The 16,349-nt window shown below is 34.2% G+C and overlaps 3 protein-coding genes across 3 annotated transcripts; 1 reads left to right on the top strand and 2 right to left on the bottom strand.

Moving 5' to 3' along the window:
* Positions 1-2,279: 2,279 nt before the first annotated feature.
* LOC122581380 (protein adenylyltransferase SelO-like) lies at positions 2,280-6,925 on the top strand. The gene is made up of 8 exons (XM_043753603.1): positions 2,280-2,646; positions 3,899-4,008; positions 4,351-4,407; positions 4,485-4,784; positions 4,888-5,135; positions 5,229-5,535; positions 5,617-5,890; positions 6,408-6,925. The coding sequence occupies exons 1-8, from the start codon at positions 2,449-2,451 to the stop codon at positions 6,660-6,662; spliced, it is 1,749 nt and encodes a 582-aa protein (XP_043609538.1). The 5' UTR covers positions 2,280-2,448; the 3' UTR covers positions 6,663-6,925.
* A 2,228-nt stretch (positions 6,926-9,153) lies between these two features.
* Positions 9,154-10,443, bottom strand: LOC122583538 (G-type lectin S-receptor-like serine/threonine-protein kinase LECRK3). Its single transcript, XM_043755932.1, has one exon. It carries the CDS (start codon positions 10,441-10,443, stop codon positions 9,154-9,156), a length of 1,290 nt encoding a protein of 429 aa, XP_043611867.1.
* Positions 10,444-11,316: 873 nt separating this feature from the next.
* LOC122582394 (G-type lectin S-receptor-like serine/threonine-protein kinase LECRK2) lies at positions 11,317-13,891 on the bottom strand. Its single transcript, XM_043754778.1, has one exon. It carries the CDS (start codon positions 13,855-13,857, stop codon positions 11,491-11,493), a length of 2,367 nt encoding a protein of 788 aa, XP_043610713.1. The 5' UTR covers positions 13,858-13,891; the 3' UTR covers positions 11,317-11,490.
* Positions 13,892-16,349: the final 2,458 nt, after the last annotated feature.

Raw genomic sequence — 16,349 nt, forward strand, 5'->3', positions numbered from 1 at the left:
TGATTGGCTTTTTGACTATCATTTTGTTTGTGACAGTAACAAAAAGCCTCTATAGTTTGCAATGACAATTTTGGTAATCACTGAAATTTACAAAAATAGTTCAGCTCAACACTTTAAACACATTTGTTCTGCAGAATGTGGTTTCTTTACATAAATTTGTTCAAATGCTGATTTGCTACGGAAAGCCCTGCATAGTATGATGTTCCAAAAACATTTAGCATCATGATCGTGGAATCTTATATATATATCAAAGTTCAATACCAGACACTAACGGCGTTCAGAACTTAGAAGTAGAGTGTCACGCTCTGCGACTTCTTACAAGTCTATTTGCTTCACCTTTTTTCCTTAAACCTGGCAATGGCATTCATTGTAGAGACTAGAGAGGTATCATATTGATATTATTTAATCAAATGAATGCCACTTCTACTATCTATTTATTCTAACTGGCCCTAAATCCTTCTTTTTTTGTGTGGTTCTTTTTCCCTTCAATATTTGGTTTTAAACTAAAATGACTCCAATAGGCATGAGCAAACCATTTGATCATATTTGGTTTGATTATATAGAAAAAAAACTAAAAAGGAACTCATCATAATTTTAGATACCCAAATCATCAGGCCGACTAAGCCTTTAAACAAAGAAAATACAAACAAACCATTTCCTATAATGCCATTTTCTCACGAAATAAGTTTAATTTGAGACAAAACAAAAACAACATACGATGATTTAGACAGATAATCGACTATAACACTGTATTGTTTAGTTAATGTAACCAAATCAAATTTCTTCAAACAATAGTTTTTGTTATTGTTATGGTGTAAGTCTCATAATATGTAAGTGATAGAAACTTTTCAAGAACATCCATTATGTCATTATGCATTGCTTCAAGATAGTTGAAACTTGAAACCAAAAGTACAATTCACAAATTGGACTTGATGTCATCACACATGTATGAGACAAATAACAATAGCATATTTCTGTTTTTTTTTTTTTGTTTTTTAATTTCTCTATAATTAAAAATAAAAATAGCAATACCCTTTTTTTCTATAAATATTAAAATATATTTATGTTTATTCTTTCACATAGACGTAAACGAGTCTTCTTTCACAAAGAATATATTCTTGATTACTTTAGACATTTTTTAAACAATATCGAAATAATTATGTTTAAATTTATGTAAAAAAAAAGCGACATATGTTATCTACCAATTTTACTTTCTTAATCTTGCCGTCATCTCATGGTTAGAATGATTTTTAAGATATTTAGTTAGCAATGATTAATCATTTCTCATCCAAAATACATCTATAATATTTTACTCTTATCTCTACTCCTTAATAAAGCAAATCCCCCTATTAAATATTTTTGTCTTTGAAATACCTTATTTGCCCTTGGACTTTTTTGTTTTTTTTCTTTACGTAACTACTCAAAATCCCTAATAAAGCAGACCGTCTTCCAAACTACCACTACTGCCGCCGCATTGCACGGTAACCATGCTCGTATAAAAGATAAGCACCTTCCCTAAATTTCAAATTAAAACTCCAAACTACCAAAAATATCCATATCCTTTATTTATTAATTTAAGTATCTTACCCAAAATACCTATAATACTTTAATGAAATAATTTACAACATACACATCCCTTAATTCTTAAAGATAACTACACTATCTCCTTTAACATCAATTACTTTTGCATTTAACACCATTGTCCATCCCCACCACCCGTCACCGCCACCACCTGTCGACACCGCCGCCGCCGCCACCACCTCGCGCTACTACCTCCATCGCCGCTGTATTGTGCGAGCATGTGACTCGTACCTTATAAAAGGGGAACCCTCTCCAAAAATTTCAAATAAGGAATTGAAATACTTAAAATACTGATCTCCTTTATTAATCAATTTAAAGTTTTAAACATCTCTACCTAATATACCTATAATACTCTTAATGAAATAAATTACATATAAATCCGTGAATCATTAAAATAACTACATTACCTTCTTAAACATTAATTACTTTTACATCTATTACAATTAATTGCCATGAATTTCATCCGTCGCCATCGCTACCCACGGTCGCTACTATCATTAATACCAAATGCAAAACACGAATGACAAAATACAATATAAGAAAACAAAATCTTCAATAAAATTTATTTACTAGGAAGGTAAAAAAATTATAAAACGGTAAACAAAAAACTGATTTTTTTTGAACGGCAAAAGTGAAAAAAAAGAAAAAAAAAAAAAAAAAAAAAAACTACTCCATCCACCTATTTTGTCCAAAGTAAACAAAAAACTGATAATCACAGATTCAAACACATATCCAAAGTAAACATGAAACATCAACATAACATAATTATTATTCAACAATACTAGTTGATCCTTTTACATTTGTCCACCTATTTTACTGTCCTACTTTCACACACTCGTTTCCCCACCGCCGTTCACTCCATCCAATATGTCAACCGAACCATCACCGCCGCCGTCAGCCACCGCTATTAATTTACCGGCTGATCCGTTAACCGGCGAATTAAATCGACAAAATTCAAATAATAATCCAGAGGTCAAGAAGCTGAAAATTGAAGATTTAAATTGGGATCATTCATTTGTTCGTGAGTTGCCTGGTGATCCTCTAAACGACATCGTTTCTCGTGAGGTTAATTTAGTAATTTTTTTATATAGCAAATTTCCGTCTTGATTTCATGAATTTAACTGCTGTTAATTTGAGCACTGTAATTGTAAATTTTAGCCTAGATATAATAATTATAATATAAGCATAGTTTTTGTGTGCATTAATTTAATTGTAAATATTATCCCAATCGAGTTATTTACACAATATGACTTTCAAAGTAGTATACTGTTGCTCCTAAAATCAGTCTACCCACCACGTTAGTCACTGCATTATTTGGTACGTCTAGCGGACATTATATCCACATATCAGGAATTCCATGCAGTGTACTCTTTTTAAGCATTTCTTCCCATATAGGACTAGAAAACTTAGACTGAAAAAATAGGTGCTCGTGAGAATCTTTACAAAAATTGCACAAAGGACATTTCATATTGTCATCATTATTCGTTATTCCATATCCTTATCCTATCATGGGTATGTAGTTTTCCTTGCACAGCTAGCCACATTATGAACATATGGCTAGGTAGGCCTTGTGTAAACCAAATTATCTTGTTCCAACTGACAACACTATCCGTAAAATCTTCCCAGACCCTATTAACAGCAAAATCAACTCATTCCCATTGTTTTGCAACTTTTTTAGGCTTAAACTGACAGTCCCAACTACGGGGGCCCAATTATAGTCAAAAGTTGATTTTGCTCTTTTTTTCGTTTTCGTTTCCTATTTATTTTTGAATATGATATCAACAACCAACCAACAAGGTTTCAAATCACAGACATGAAGGAAATTGAAAAGATAATCTTCAAGAGTTTTTTTTTGGTAATTTTAAACGGTAGTTGGCGGTGTAAGAAAGGAGGGAGAGAATGATAGGTCATGTTCTTATTTGTGGAATAAAGAGGGTGAAGTGGCGGAATATGATTGTTAGTGTTGAGCCTTAAAATGGGAGTGGGTAAATGCTTTCGATCATAGTGATTTGAGTTTATTTGGTTTCCTATTTGTTATCGTATAAGCTGAGATCAGTACCTCACGAGAACAGATAACTATATTTTACTGGTATCCGGATACAGTTGGGGATCCTAATGTTACAACATTTTTACGATAATCATCCACTTTTTGTCAAAATACAATCACTGGCTGTATTTTCATCTTGAGTTATAACTAATTCAAGAACACGCGTATAAATTTTGTACCAAGTTAATGATATATTCTGATGTTTTAAATGCCATTCCGAAAAGTAAACCGAAACAAACCTGATTTCGCTGGTGAATTGTGTTTATATAGGTACTTCATGCTTGTTATTCCAGAGTATCTCCATCTGCTGAAGTAGACAACCCTCAGCTGGTCGTTTGGTCAGAGTCCGTTGCTGATATTCTTGATTTAGATCCTAAAGAGTGAGTTCCTTTGGATATATAGAGCACATCTTCGGACTTAAGATTTAGTTTCTAGTAAAAATAGTTTATTATGTTTATATGTCATTATACGATGTTATGGAAGGAGGGCGGTATCTCAGGTATATTATATTTATCACAAAAAATTGTTTTACACCTAATTGTGGGACTCCCACCTGGCATTTTCTCTTAGTCTAACAAGACAGGTCCCCAAAACTGTCATGGAATTTGCTTAGTCATTATACTATGGTTTGATGTCCACAATTCTTTGTATATGAATAATAAATAACTGTGGTGGTTGCCTGAGAGATGTCATAATCTTGAAATATGTTATTTATGTTGCAGATTTGAAAGATCTGATTTTCCACATCTGTTTTCGGGAGCATCTCCTCTAAAAGGAGGGTGAGTGGCATTTCTCTTTTTTGACATTTCTGAAGAGCTTTTCGTTCAATTCTATAAATGCCGATGTCATCACTCAGGTTATCTTATGCTCAGTGTTATGGTGGACATCAGTTTGGAGTGTGGGCTGGACAGTTGGGCGATGGGCGGGCGATCACACTTGGTGAGCTTTTGAATTCCAAGAACCAAAGGTGGGAGATTCAGCTAAAGGGTGCTGGGAAGACTCCCTATAGCCGATTTGCTGATGGTTTAGCGGTTCTACGTAGTAGCATTCGGGAATTTCTTTGCAGTGAAGCAATGAATAGTCTGGGAATTCCATCCACTCGTGCACTTAGCCTTGTAATGACTGGAAAGTTAGTGAGCCGTGACATGTTCTATGAGTAAGTTTTGCAAGTTAATAAACTTTTCCATTTTTAGAATTTAAAACACCCTGTTCAATATACCCTGTAACTTGCTTATATCAATTGACCTGTTATATTACAGTGGTAATCCAAAAGACGAGCCTGGTGCTATCGTGTGCCGTGTTGCTCAATCTTTTTTGCGTTTTGGCTCGTTCCAGATACATGCTAAAAGAGGAAAAGAGGATCTCGCCATTGTTAGAACTTTGGCTGATTACACCATTAAACACCACTTTCCTCATATAGAAAGTATGAGCAAAAGTGATGGCTTATCTTTCTCCACTGGGGAAGGAAGCAGTGATGTTGTGGATCTAACTTCCAACAAGTATGCAGGTGAATGTTCTAACTGATTCGACTTTGATATATACTGACTATACATTATAATCTGATCTTTATTTGGTTTCAACTGATGGATGATTATATCAGCTTGGCTTGTGGAAGTTGCTGAACGAACTGCTTCATTAATTGCAAGATGGCAGGGTGTTGGGTTCACTCATGGTGTACTAAATACTGATAACATGAGCATATTAGGGCTCACAATTGATTATGGTCCTTTTGGATTTCTTGACGCCTTTGATCCTAGTTTCACTCCCAACACCACAGATATTCCAGGGAGAAGGTATTGCTTTGCAGAACAACCTGATATTGGCTCATGGAATATAGGCCAGTTTGCATTAGCTCTTTCAACTGCTCAACTAATAAGTAAGCAAGAGCTCAATTATGCCATGGAAAGGTATGGAAACTTCAAACTTCCATTTTACTTGTTTCATTATTATCATTGCTGCCACCACTCATTAATTGTATATCACTGCAGATATGGTAGTAAATTTATGGACGAGTATCAGGCTATCATGACCAAAAAAGTTGGCTTGCCAAAGTATAATAAAGAACTCATTGGTGAACTGCTGAACAACATGGCAGTTGACAAAGTTGACTACACAAACTTTTTCAGATTACTCTCCAGTGTTAGGGCTGATTCAAATGTTCCCGATGAAAAGTTGCTAGTTCCGCTTAAGGCTTCTTTGCTAGACATTGGCAAATCACGAAAAGATGCTTGGACCAGCTGGGTCAAACGTTATAGAGACGAGGTAGCTTGACTCTTGAACTTGCATCACTATAAAAAAACTGTTAATATATGTAATGTGTAACTGGACCGCTCTTAAGGTACTTGGTAGAGGTAACAAAATGGACGATTTTGGGGAACAGTAACATGTAATTATGTTGTGGGTCGATACGGGATGGGTTGATCACAAACAAGTTCTGTCAAAAACCCTGTAAGTACTCTCATATTTAAATAGTGTCTCTAATATGTTACAAAAGCTGTATCGCATAGTAATAATGTTTTTGAGATTTTATGTATCAAAAATACACTTGGGCAATCTTCCCATTTGGAAACATTTTAGGTTGTCTCAAAACACTTTATATCCAAAAAAGTTATTAATTGGTTTGACTTTTTGACGCCTTTCCTTTATAATATTGTCTTATGTTACCTGTTCGATCTGTAAGAGATAAAACATGTGTGGATCAAATCTTTGATATGTAAATGGGTTGATATTGCCTTATCTAGTTCTTTGTAATGGTTATCAATGGTATTTTTGTACGTAGATATCTACTAGTGGTATATCGGATGAAGAAAGGAAAGCGTCAATGAATTCTGTGAACCCAAAGTATATTCTCAGGAACTATCTATGCCAGAGTGCCATTGATATGGCTGAACAAGGTGACTTTGAAGAAGTGAGACGCTTGCTGAAGGTCATGGAAAGACCGTTTGATGAGCAACCCGGTATGGAAAGATATGCTCGGTTGCCTCCTGCATGGGCTTACCGTCCAGGTGTTTGCATGCTTTCTTGTTCCTCATGAGGGCTCTTTTGCCCACTAGAAAAGAAATGTAAACTATATCAAAGAGAGTTCCATGTGCATAATAGTAAAGTTATGTGCTAAAAGGGTTAGTCTTTTAGGATTTTCATGTTGTGACAGTTACAAATTTTACCCTGTAATATGTTTGCTTTGGGGGGTATTTAATATAGTCCAAACTCCTAAGGATACAAGAACTCAAAGTAAAAGTGTTACATTGTTGTGGATTTCTTGATTTTAGTATGAAGAAAAGTATAACCTCTTACTTATGTTGTGGTTTTGACATTTGATTAACTAGGGGTACTAGAGAAGCACTATCTGTAGTAGTTCCAAAGTCAGTTCCGAGACCCCAACCCTAAAAGGCGTGGCTCATTTTGTTTTTAGGTGTCGGCCTTTTTAGATATATGTGAAAAAATAGAAGGTAAATCCTTCACATCAACCCGATTAAATGGTTCGACTCCCCGTAGTAACAAATCTGTGGGTTTTTCCCGTAAGTTTTCTACGATCGCAAAACAGGCTTTGAGGATAGAATGTTTAAATTAAAAAATGTTGTTAATGATGCTTACCTACATATACAGCTACTCCTTACTTGAAGACAAGAAGGATCCACGAAACAGCATATATATTGGGTCATTAGTTTTTTCTGTGGGGACATATATAGATTATTGTGTTTCTTGTCACAAATAATACATGAATTGAATCATCGTCAAAGTGTAGAGAGGAGCCATGCTTGTTTCGCCAGCACTTGACAAGTTAGTGCCCAAACTTTAAAAGTCTTTTTCAAATTAAGTAACGAGATATGGTCTACTAAATTTACTTCTTAACTGTAAATAATTTAAGGTCAGCGTGGTGAGACACTCAAGTTTACCCACGAGGCACATATTTGATCTTTGGTTTAGCTTATCTGGCTTTTTCTTTTTCTAGTGGTGCAATTGCCAATTGGGCTCGAGTTTCATATGGTTGGGAATTGGGATAGACATGCTAGCCCTTATGTCATTGGGTCACTTCAAAGTTTGTTAGACGGTTGAAAAAGTTACTTCTAATTATGCCCGGTATTAAATTAAGGTGGAATCCCCTCAAGTTAGTTTCAACTTGAGGGGTCTCTCCCATTAAATTGAGGCACATGGTAGAACAGATAAATAGAATAAGAAATATTGGATTATACATGTTTATGATACTAAATATTATGATATTTTTTTTGAAATAATTTAGAAGGAGTATTGTATATATGTCACTTCTTTTTTCAGTTTTTTATAGTTGCGAAACATGCATGTATAGGCACATCTTTTTATTATTGCGACAAGAAGATTGTTTTATCTTTTATGAGAAAAGTAAAAGTGTAATCGTAAGGTTTTTGTCAATCTCATAGACATGGTCTTTAATGAGAAAAATACAATGTAATCCTTTTCATGGAAAGTTCGATCATAATGAGTCATTCACCTGTCACAACAGACTTTGTTGACTTACAAAGCAAGGGATTGAATTATAGATCGATATAGTTTTGTCGCAATATAATTAAAAAATAGCAATGTAGTTCTAGCTTTATTCTAAACTTGGTAACGAATTTTTGAATATTACCAATGTTTATGGATTACATATACAACTCAACTAGCACAGAAACTAACTTTGGACAGAAACAGCACAGGTTACAAATACTAATTTTCAGGACGATGATCTCCTTTTCTGAACTTCAAGAACGCCTTGACAAGTTTTGAAGGATCCTTCCTTCCATTAGAAAGTGTAATCCATATGTCATTTATTGAACGTATTAGACATGCTTTTAATTTAGACCTATATTTTAGGCATATATATCAGGATTAAGATCCTCTAAAGTTATTATTAACTTCATAGGTGAAGTTGAGAGAATCTTGACCTTTGGATTAAAATCAAAAGTTAAGATTCAAAGTTGATATTTGAATCTTGACACTTGATTTTAATCCAAAGGTTAAAATCATCAACTTCACCTATAAAGTTAATAATAACTTTAGAGGATCTCAATCCTATATATCATTACCTGTATTGAAACAAAGCGAAAAACATACATACACGCACTTTGTGCACATAGACCACTCTCTTCCTCTTCGGTTATTCGGCCTTCAATTCCCTGGCGACAAGACAAGCCCCGGTTGTGCCAACTGTTTACAAAGTTGACGATTTTTTCCATTGAAACCACGAGACCATTGGCGTGTGGTCTTAATAGCTTAGCAATTTGTAAATCCTTAATTCAATGAAGAAGAAAGATGGTAAACAAAAATCTGTAAATCCTTAATCCCAAATTATTAAACAAATTAAAGTTTGTAATTTTTTGGTCAAAATTTTGTTCTTGGAAAGTAATGACACTATTTAAAGAGATCAGACCATTGATTTCTTTACTACTCGTACTATACATAACTCGAATTGTATTTTGCACCCTTTATTTGTTTATGGATTACATGCATATACAACTCAACTAGCACAGAAACTAACTTTGGAACAGAAATAGCACAGGTTACAAATACTAATATTCAGGACGATGATCTCGTTTTCTGAACTTCAAGAACGCCTTCACAAGTTTTGAAGGATCCTTCCTTCCATTAGAAAGCGGAAGCTGCTTTTTCCAACATTGGCTGTCCCTATAAATTGCAACGGCACAAAAACAATCTTTCAAGCATGAAATTTTGCAGCTTTCTACATTACTGGGGTAAATGCTTGCATAATCGGATCCTGGCCAATCAATGTTATTAAGCTCAGTCAAATCAAACTGCTCTTCCACATACCCTGCATCACAGCTCGGAACAAAATCAGGGTCACAGTCACCATTCGGATAACTGGGCTCAAGCAATGAAAACCCTTGTGGACATTCACATTTTGGCCGGTTACCATCAAGGGTACAAACATTGTTTAGCCCACAACCTTTGCCAGTCTGACAAATATTTGTTGGCACCAACCATACAACTTCCCAACTTGTATTGCGCTTTGGATTCTTGGGGTAATAGTACTGAGTAAAAACCCCATCAGAATCTAGAGTAGCTCTGTGATAATACTCTCCAGAAGGAACGGCGTATTTTGGAGTAAGATCAAATCTTTGGCCATTTCTTTTCAATATATACAAGTACCCTGTCTCATCAAAAACCACTTTTTCACCAGAATTCGTTGAGTTTGAGTCATCATCAGTTTGACTATCATAGTAAGGATCACTACTAGCTTCCCCAGAGAATCTATCAATAGTATTAAGAACAAGATTCCCTTTTTCAAGTAGACGTAACTGGAATCTTCCAGTAGAGAAGTTTGTTCTGCTCGTTTTCGAATTGATCTTTTCACCTTTAGCCAGAATTTGAGTTGGCAACATTGTATCCGCTGGATTACCAAAACTATCCCATATAATAGTGCTAGAATCTCTACCAACAAGCACAAAGTTACCAGTATCGTTCATCAAACCGTATGCAATATAATCAGAACTGGACACAGAAGTCCAAACCTCTCTCCCTTGAGGATCAGTGAGTACGAGCCCACGACCATCAATTAGCGCAACTTTTGATCCCCTGGGCACCATTGGACCATCTTTTGGATACCAAATGATAGTCTTGTCTGGTATCTCGTCATACCATATCGATAACAAGAAAATATTGTTTCCTTGAAGTTGTTGAAACCCAAAGGCAAATTCGCCAGAACGTGAAAGCCATGGTTTTGCGTTGGATGTTGCCGTGAGTGATGCACCAACAGATACAGAACCATCAGCCTGTTGTGCAGCCACACAAAGTAGAAAAATTGTCAGAAAGCCGGGACACAGCGGGATCACTGCAGCCATTGAATAGAAGATTGATAAATTGATTGACAAAATATATAACAACAAATTAGGATTCTTTATAATAATAAAGATGATTGTGACTCAAAATGAAGACTTTTAAAAGTCCACCCTCTTTTGCATGATGCTGAAATACTTTTTACCTCAGTTTAAACCTTTTTAAACCATTTTTCAGTTTTAAATCACCACATCATCACTCAATTTTCATACTAAAATACTTTTTACCTCCAATTTTTTCAGGTTTGAACCTAAATTTTAAATCCCTATTAGTTTACTACTTTTAATTTAAAAGACGCATCATATCAAATTAAAAAAAAACACACAATTCATTAGTAAATATTGATGCTATAAATACAGCAAAATAAAGATTATATTAATTTAGAAATTTTACATTAGTTTTTGGCACTCATAAAACCAATTTGTTAGTTTTTAAAACTTAGAAAACTATTTTGACACCACAATACTATAAGATTTATAATTTTTTGTTAAGAAAATGCAATACTATACCCACATAGATTTCATTTGCTTTCCTTGTTTCTTTCTTAGTCAAATTCCCTTAATTTTGTGTACTTCTTAACAAGGAGTTGAAACTCAAATTGTGATACACGGCAAGAAGACTTCAATGTGGAAAACTATCTCCAACTGAATGACAACTAGACCCAAATCTCAACACCAGTTTCTTGCATGTTTTTGAATTTATTGAAAGGATTTATTTTTATGAAAATAAAAAAGAAAAAGAATATATAGAATGCTATCAGCGTTAATTTTAAAACAAACACTCGTGTAAGAAAAGATATCATAATACTTGCGCAAAGTATAGAAAATAATGTTATTATAATTAAAAACACTGAAAATCTAAATTACAATAGCAAACAGTACTAAAATTACATAACTCAATACACTTGATAATAAAATTACATAACTCAAATGGTAAACACTAAACAACAACCTTTATTTATAGATGGATTACTATTCAACTAGGACTGAAACTTACTTTAGAAATAGTAATAGTACATTTTACCTAGAAAAAAAAAGTAATAATGCAGGATATCAGTATGTAACAGAGAACGGGCTTGGGCATGGAGGTTCGTTCACTCCGACTTCTCCTTCAAGCATCTGAATGACCTTCCTCATGGCTGGTCTCGAAGATGGGTCTTCTTGGACACACCAAAGACCAACCATCAAAAATGTTACCAGCTTCTTGTAGTCATTTAAAGCCTCCAAATCGTTCTTAACAAATTCATCAAGTCTGCCTTCATGATAGCAGTCCCATGCCAAATCAGTTAAAACTTCCATATCTTCGTTATCATTCTCAAAAACAACACTTTTTCGGCATGAAATGATCTGTAGTAGCAAGACTCCAAAGCTATATACATCAACATTTACTGTGACCGGGGTGTTCCTAAACCATTCAGGAGCAAGATATCCTTTTGTTCCTCTTATTCCAGTATGGGTTCGACTTTCATTGATCTTCAAAAGTTTTGCCAATCCAAAGTCGGCAATCTTTGGATTGTAGCAGTCATCAAGAAGTATATTCTGAGGCTTTATGTCACAGTGGATGATCTGGGCGCTACACTCTTCATGGAGGTACGAGAGTCCTCTGGCGATGCCTACAACAATGCTACTCCTCTGTTTCCAACAAGGTCGCACGTCTCCAAAAAGATAGAATGCCAAAGTGCCATTACTCATGTACTCATAAATCAACAACCGTTGATCGCCATCATCACAATAGCCAAGGATCTGCACCAAATTTTTGTGATGAGTCCTTGCAATAGAGTTGACCTCAATTTTGAATTCCTTTTGAGCATGTTGTTCCACAGTATCCAACTTCTTCACTGCCACGGGCTTTGTCTCTATTACCCCCTTATAGACTACCCCAAAGGCCCCCTTTCCCAGTACATCTTTGAAGCCATCAGTAGCAATGACAAGCTCTTGGTACGTAAAACGTGGCAGAGTGGTTTCAACAGCTTTACTACTACCTGGATATGTAGTTCTGGATTTCAACTTGCAGATTTGAAAAAAACCAAAACAAAACACAGCAATCAATACTGCGTTTACAAACACAGACGTGCTTAACAAAGCTTTTCCGATAATAATTAAACTTCTCCGACTTTTACTTTCTCTTGGAAACACAGGAGAGATTCCAGGAGGATGACCAGTACCTTTTCTAAACTTCAAGAAGGCCTTCACAACTCTTGAAGGATCCTTCCTTCCATTGGAAAGTGGAAGCCGCTTCTTCCAACATTGGCTGTCCCTATAAATTGCAACAGCACAAAAACAATCTTTCAAGCATGAACTTTTGCAGTTTTCTTCATTACTCGGCTTTGTGCTAGCATAATCGGAATTTGGCCAGTCAATATTATTGAGCTCAGTAAAATCAAACTGCTCTTCGCTAAAACCTGCCTCACAGCTTGGAACAAATTTAGGCTCACAGTCACCATGGGAATAATTCGGATCAACCAATGAAAACCCTTGTGGGCATTCACATGTTGACCGGTTATCATCAAGGCTGCAAACATTGTTTAGGCCACAACCTTTGCCAGTCTCACAAATATCTGTTGGGACTAACCATACAACTTTCCAGTCTGTATCGTTTGTTGAATCTTTGGGATAATAGTACTGAGTAAACACCCCATCAGAATCTAGAGTAGCTCTGTGATAATAATTTCCAGAAGGAACCGCGTTTCTTGGTGTAAGATCAAATCTTGTTCCATCTGTTCTCAATATGTACAAGTATCCTGTCGCATTAAAGATGACTCGTTCACCAGAATCATCATCAATAAAACCAAAGTTATAATAAGAATCATCATTAGAATCACCAATGAATCTATCAACAGTATGAAGAATAAGATCTCCTTGTGGACGCAGACGTAACTGGAATCTTCCTACAGAGAAGTTTGTTCTGCTCTTTTTGGATTCGAGCTCTCCACCTTTCATCAGAATTTGAGTTGGCAACATTGTATCTGCTGGATAACCAAAACTTTCCCATATTCTGCTAGAATCGCTAGCAACAAGCACAAAGTTACCAGTATCATTCATTAAACCATATGCAATATCATCAGAGTTGGACGCAGAAGTCCAAATCTCTCTCCCTTGAGGATCACTGAGTACGAGCCCACGGCGGTTGATCAGCTCAACTTTTGATCCTCTGGGCACCAGAGGACCATCTTTTGGATACCAAATGATAGTCTTGTCTGGTATCTTGTCATACCATATCGATAACAAGAAGCTATCGTTTCCTTGAGGTTGTTGGAACCCCAAGGCAAATTCTCCAGAAGGTGAAAGCCATGGTTTAGCGTCGGGTACAGCTGTGAGTAATGCACCAACAGATACAGAACCGTTATTAGTCTGTTGTGCAGCTACACAATGCACGAAAATTGTTAGAAAGCATAAAAGCAATGAGATCTCTGCAGCCATAGAAAATTAAGAAAGATGGATTGACTAGAACAACAATTTAGGATTCTTTATAATAAATTAATAACAGAAAGAATTTTATAAGTCCAAACATACTTTCTGGTGCTGGAAGTCTTTTTTTTGTGTTGTGGTCCATGACTCCATGTTTGTTTCTTAGTAAATTCCCTTTTATTTTGTGTGGTTCTTAACAAGGAATTGAAATACAAAGTGCGATACACGGCAACAAGACTACTTCAATGCGGAAAATTACATATCCCCCAGAACCAAATTACAATGGTCGTTTTGACCCGTCACACGTCGAAAACGAAGACTTATAGTAAAAGTTATGCTCATTTTAATGAGGCACCTTTAGAAGCTCTATTTTGGACCTCTAATTATATCATAGCCTTGTTTCAATACTTGGGCTCGCATCACAAACAGATTAGAAGGTTAACCAGGAATTATAAAGAGGTTAAACAACGAAAATATTAATGAAATTTTCAGTTTGTAAACATTTGTATAATGTATTTATTTTTATTTTAAAATGACGTGTTAGTTGATTATTGATTCGATTTCAAACAGTGACATCCAAGCGAGCAGTATGCTAGATTTTGGAATCTGAAAGCACCCCTGGAGACAAAAAGTGCTAACACGACCCGCACATGTGCAAAGAGGTAAAATATACATCTATGGTACTTTTGACAGCCTTCTAGAATAAAAATATATATGCAAAAAAATGTCACTGGAAAATGAAAAGTGTTTGAAAAAAGTGACATAGATCCGGCCAAAAGTAATCTACATATGTACCAAAGCTTGAATTTATTAAAAGACTAAAATAACCTTACCAGTGTTGTCCGTGCGTAAAATCTGAGCCATACGAAATGTTTAATCAGACGGTTACTATAATACACTGAATTTTGATATACAAAGATAATAAATAAATAAAGTCTAATACTTAAATAAATGTGGAATCTTTTATTATACTAAAATACAATTGCTCTAATAACTTATCCACCAATCATAACTCTCGATTTCTTAAGGTTGATTTTTTTTCAATTTTGACTTTAATTTACACTTTTTTGTTTTCCATCACAAATTTACACTTTTTACCCAATAATTTTAATATATATAATAAATAATAATAGCTTATATATATCTGATAAAATAATAGCTAATATTTATCCAATAAAATAATAGCTAATATATATCCAATAATATGTTCTATCATATATATAAAATTAATTATATAAAAATAAATTAAATTTATTGTAAATATATTAAGATTTTAGTAGTAATTGTACAATTTTAATTTTAATATATATTAAAAGACAGTTGAACTAATGACTTATTAACCAATCATATAACTCGATTTCATCAAATTGACTCTCGCTGATTTCATCATTTAGTTTTTACATAATTTTATTTAATTAATAAAAAATAAATAACTAAAATAATTATTTTTACAATGTTATTAAAACTGATTCTATCTATAAAGTCCGGTTTTCACACACGAACAATTGTACATTGTAGTATCTCGAGTTAAGTCGAGAAGGGGCTTTAAGGTGTTAATATGTGACAATGAATGACAAGACAAAAAACACTACAACAAATTTCGTCTATAAATAAGTTTTTCAAATAATGAAGGAGAGTATATACTTCCAATATTCTTTTATTACATTAGTTTTCTTTCTATAAGGTTAACATTTTTGGCTATTGAATTGAACACTCAGTATCTACTTATATCTTCAACTTTCACTTTATAAACTTTTATGAGTTATATGTATTAATATCTAATATTAATAATATCGTAAGTCTCGTGTTCAGTGTTAGACACGGGTCTAAAATCTAATAATTATTTTTACAATGTTATTAAAACTGATTTCTATCTATAAAGTCCGGTTTTCACACACAAACAATTGTACATTGTAGTATCTCGAGTTACGTCGAGAAGGGGCTTTAAGGTGTTAATATGTGACAAATATGACAAGACAAAAAACACTACAACAAATTTCGTATATAAATAAGTTTTTCAAATAATGAAGGAGAGTATATACTTCCAATATTCTTTTATTACATTAGTTTTCTTTCTATAAGGTTAACATTTTTGGCATTTGAATTGAACACTCAGTATTTACTTATATCTTCAACTTTCACTTTATAAACTTTTATGAGTTACATGTATTAATATCTAATATTAAGAATATTGTAAGTCTCGTGTCCAGTGTTGAACACGGGTTTAAAATCTAGTATAAATAGTATTATATTAGATATTAAGTTGATGGCCTCATCCAAAATTTTGAACGATAGATATACTCTTAAAATTGTAAGTAGTAACAAACAAATGTAATATATATCCGTAAGTTAAAGAAGTTATCGAACTTTCTTTCAATACTTTAAATATAAACGGCCCAAATGAATAAATTGTACGTATGAGACTTGTGGCAGTAAGATACAAGGTATATTATTTGGTAATTTAATCTAATAGATAAGAGTTTATCTAGTTTCAAGTTATAAGA

The sequence above is a fragment of the Erigeron canadensis genome, chromosome 9, assembly GCF_010389155.1.
Source record: "Erigeron canadensis isolate Cc75 chromosome 9, C_canadensis_v1, whole genome shotgun sequence".
In the NCBI taxonomy this organism is placed as follows: domain Eukaryota; kingdom Viridiplantae; phylum Streptophyta; class Magnoliopsida; order Asterales; family Asteraceae; genus Erigeron; species Erigeron canadensis.

Bases quoted from the DNA above. Each gene is read 5' to 3' on its own strand.
- LOC122581380 (XM_043753603.1), top strand. From the start codon at position 2,449: ATGTCAACCGAACCATCACCGCCGCCGTCAGCCACCGCTATTAATTTA. The intron at 5,536-5,616 runs GTATGGAAACTT...ATATCACTGCAG, and splicing joins CTCAATTATGCCATGGAAAG to ATATGGTAGTAAATTTATGG. The intron at 5,891-6,407 runs GTAGCTTGACTC...TTTTGTACGTAG, and splicing joins TCAAACGTTATAGAGACGAG to ATATCTACTAGTGGTATATC.
- LOC122583538 (XM_043755932.1), bottom strand. From the start codon at position 10,443: ATGGCTGCAGTGATCCCGCTGTGTCCCGGCTTTCTGACAATTTTTCTA.
- LOC122582394 (XM_043754778.1), bottom strand. From the start codon at position 13,857: ATGGCTGCAGAGATCTCATTGCTTTTATGCTTTCTAACAATTTTCGTG.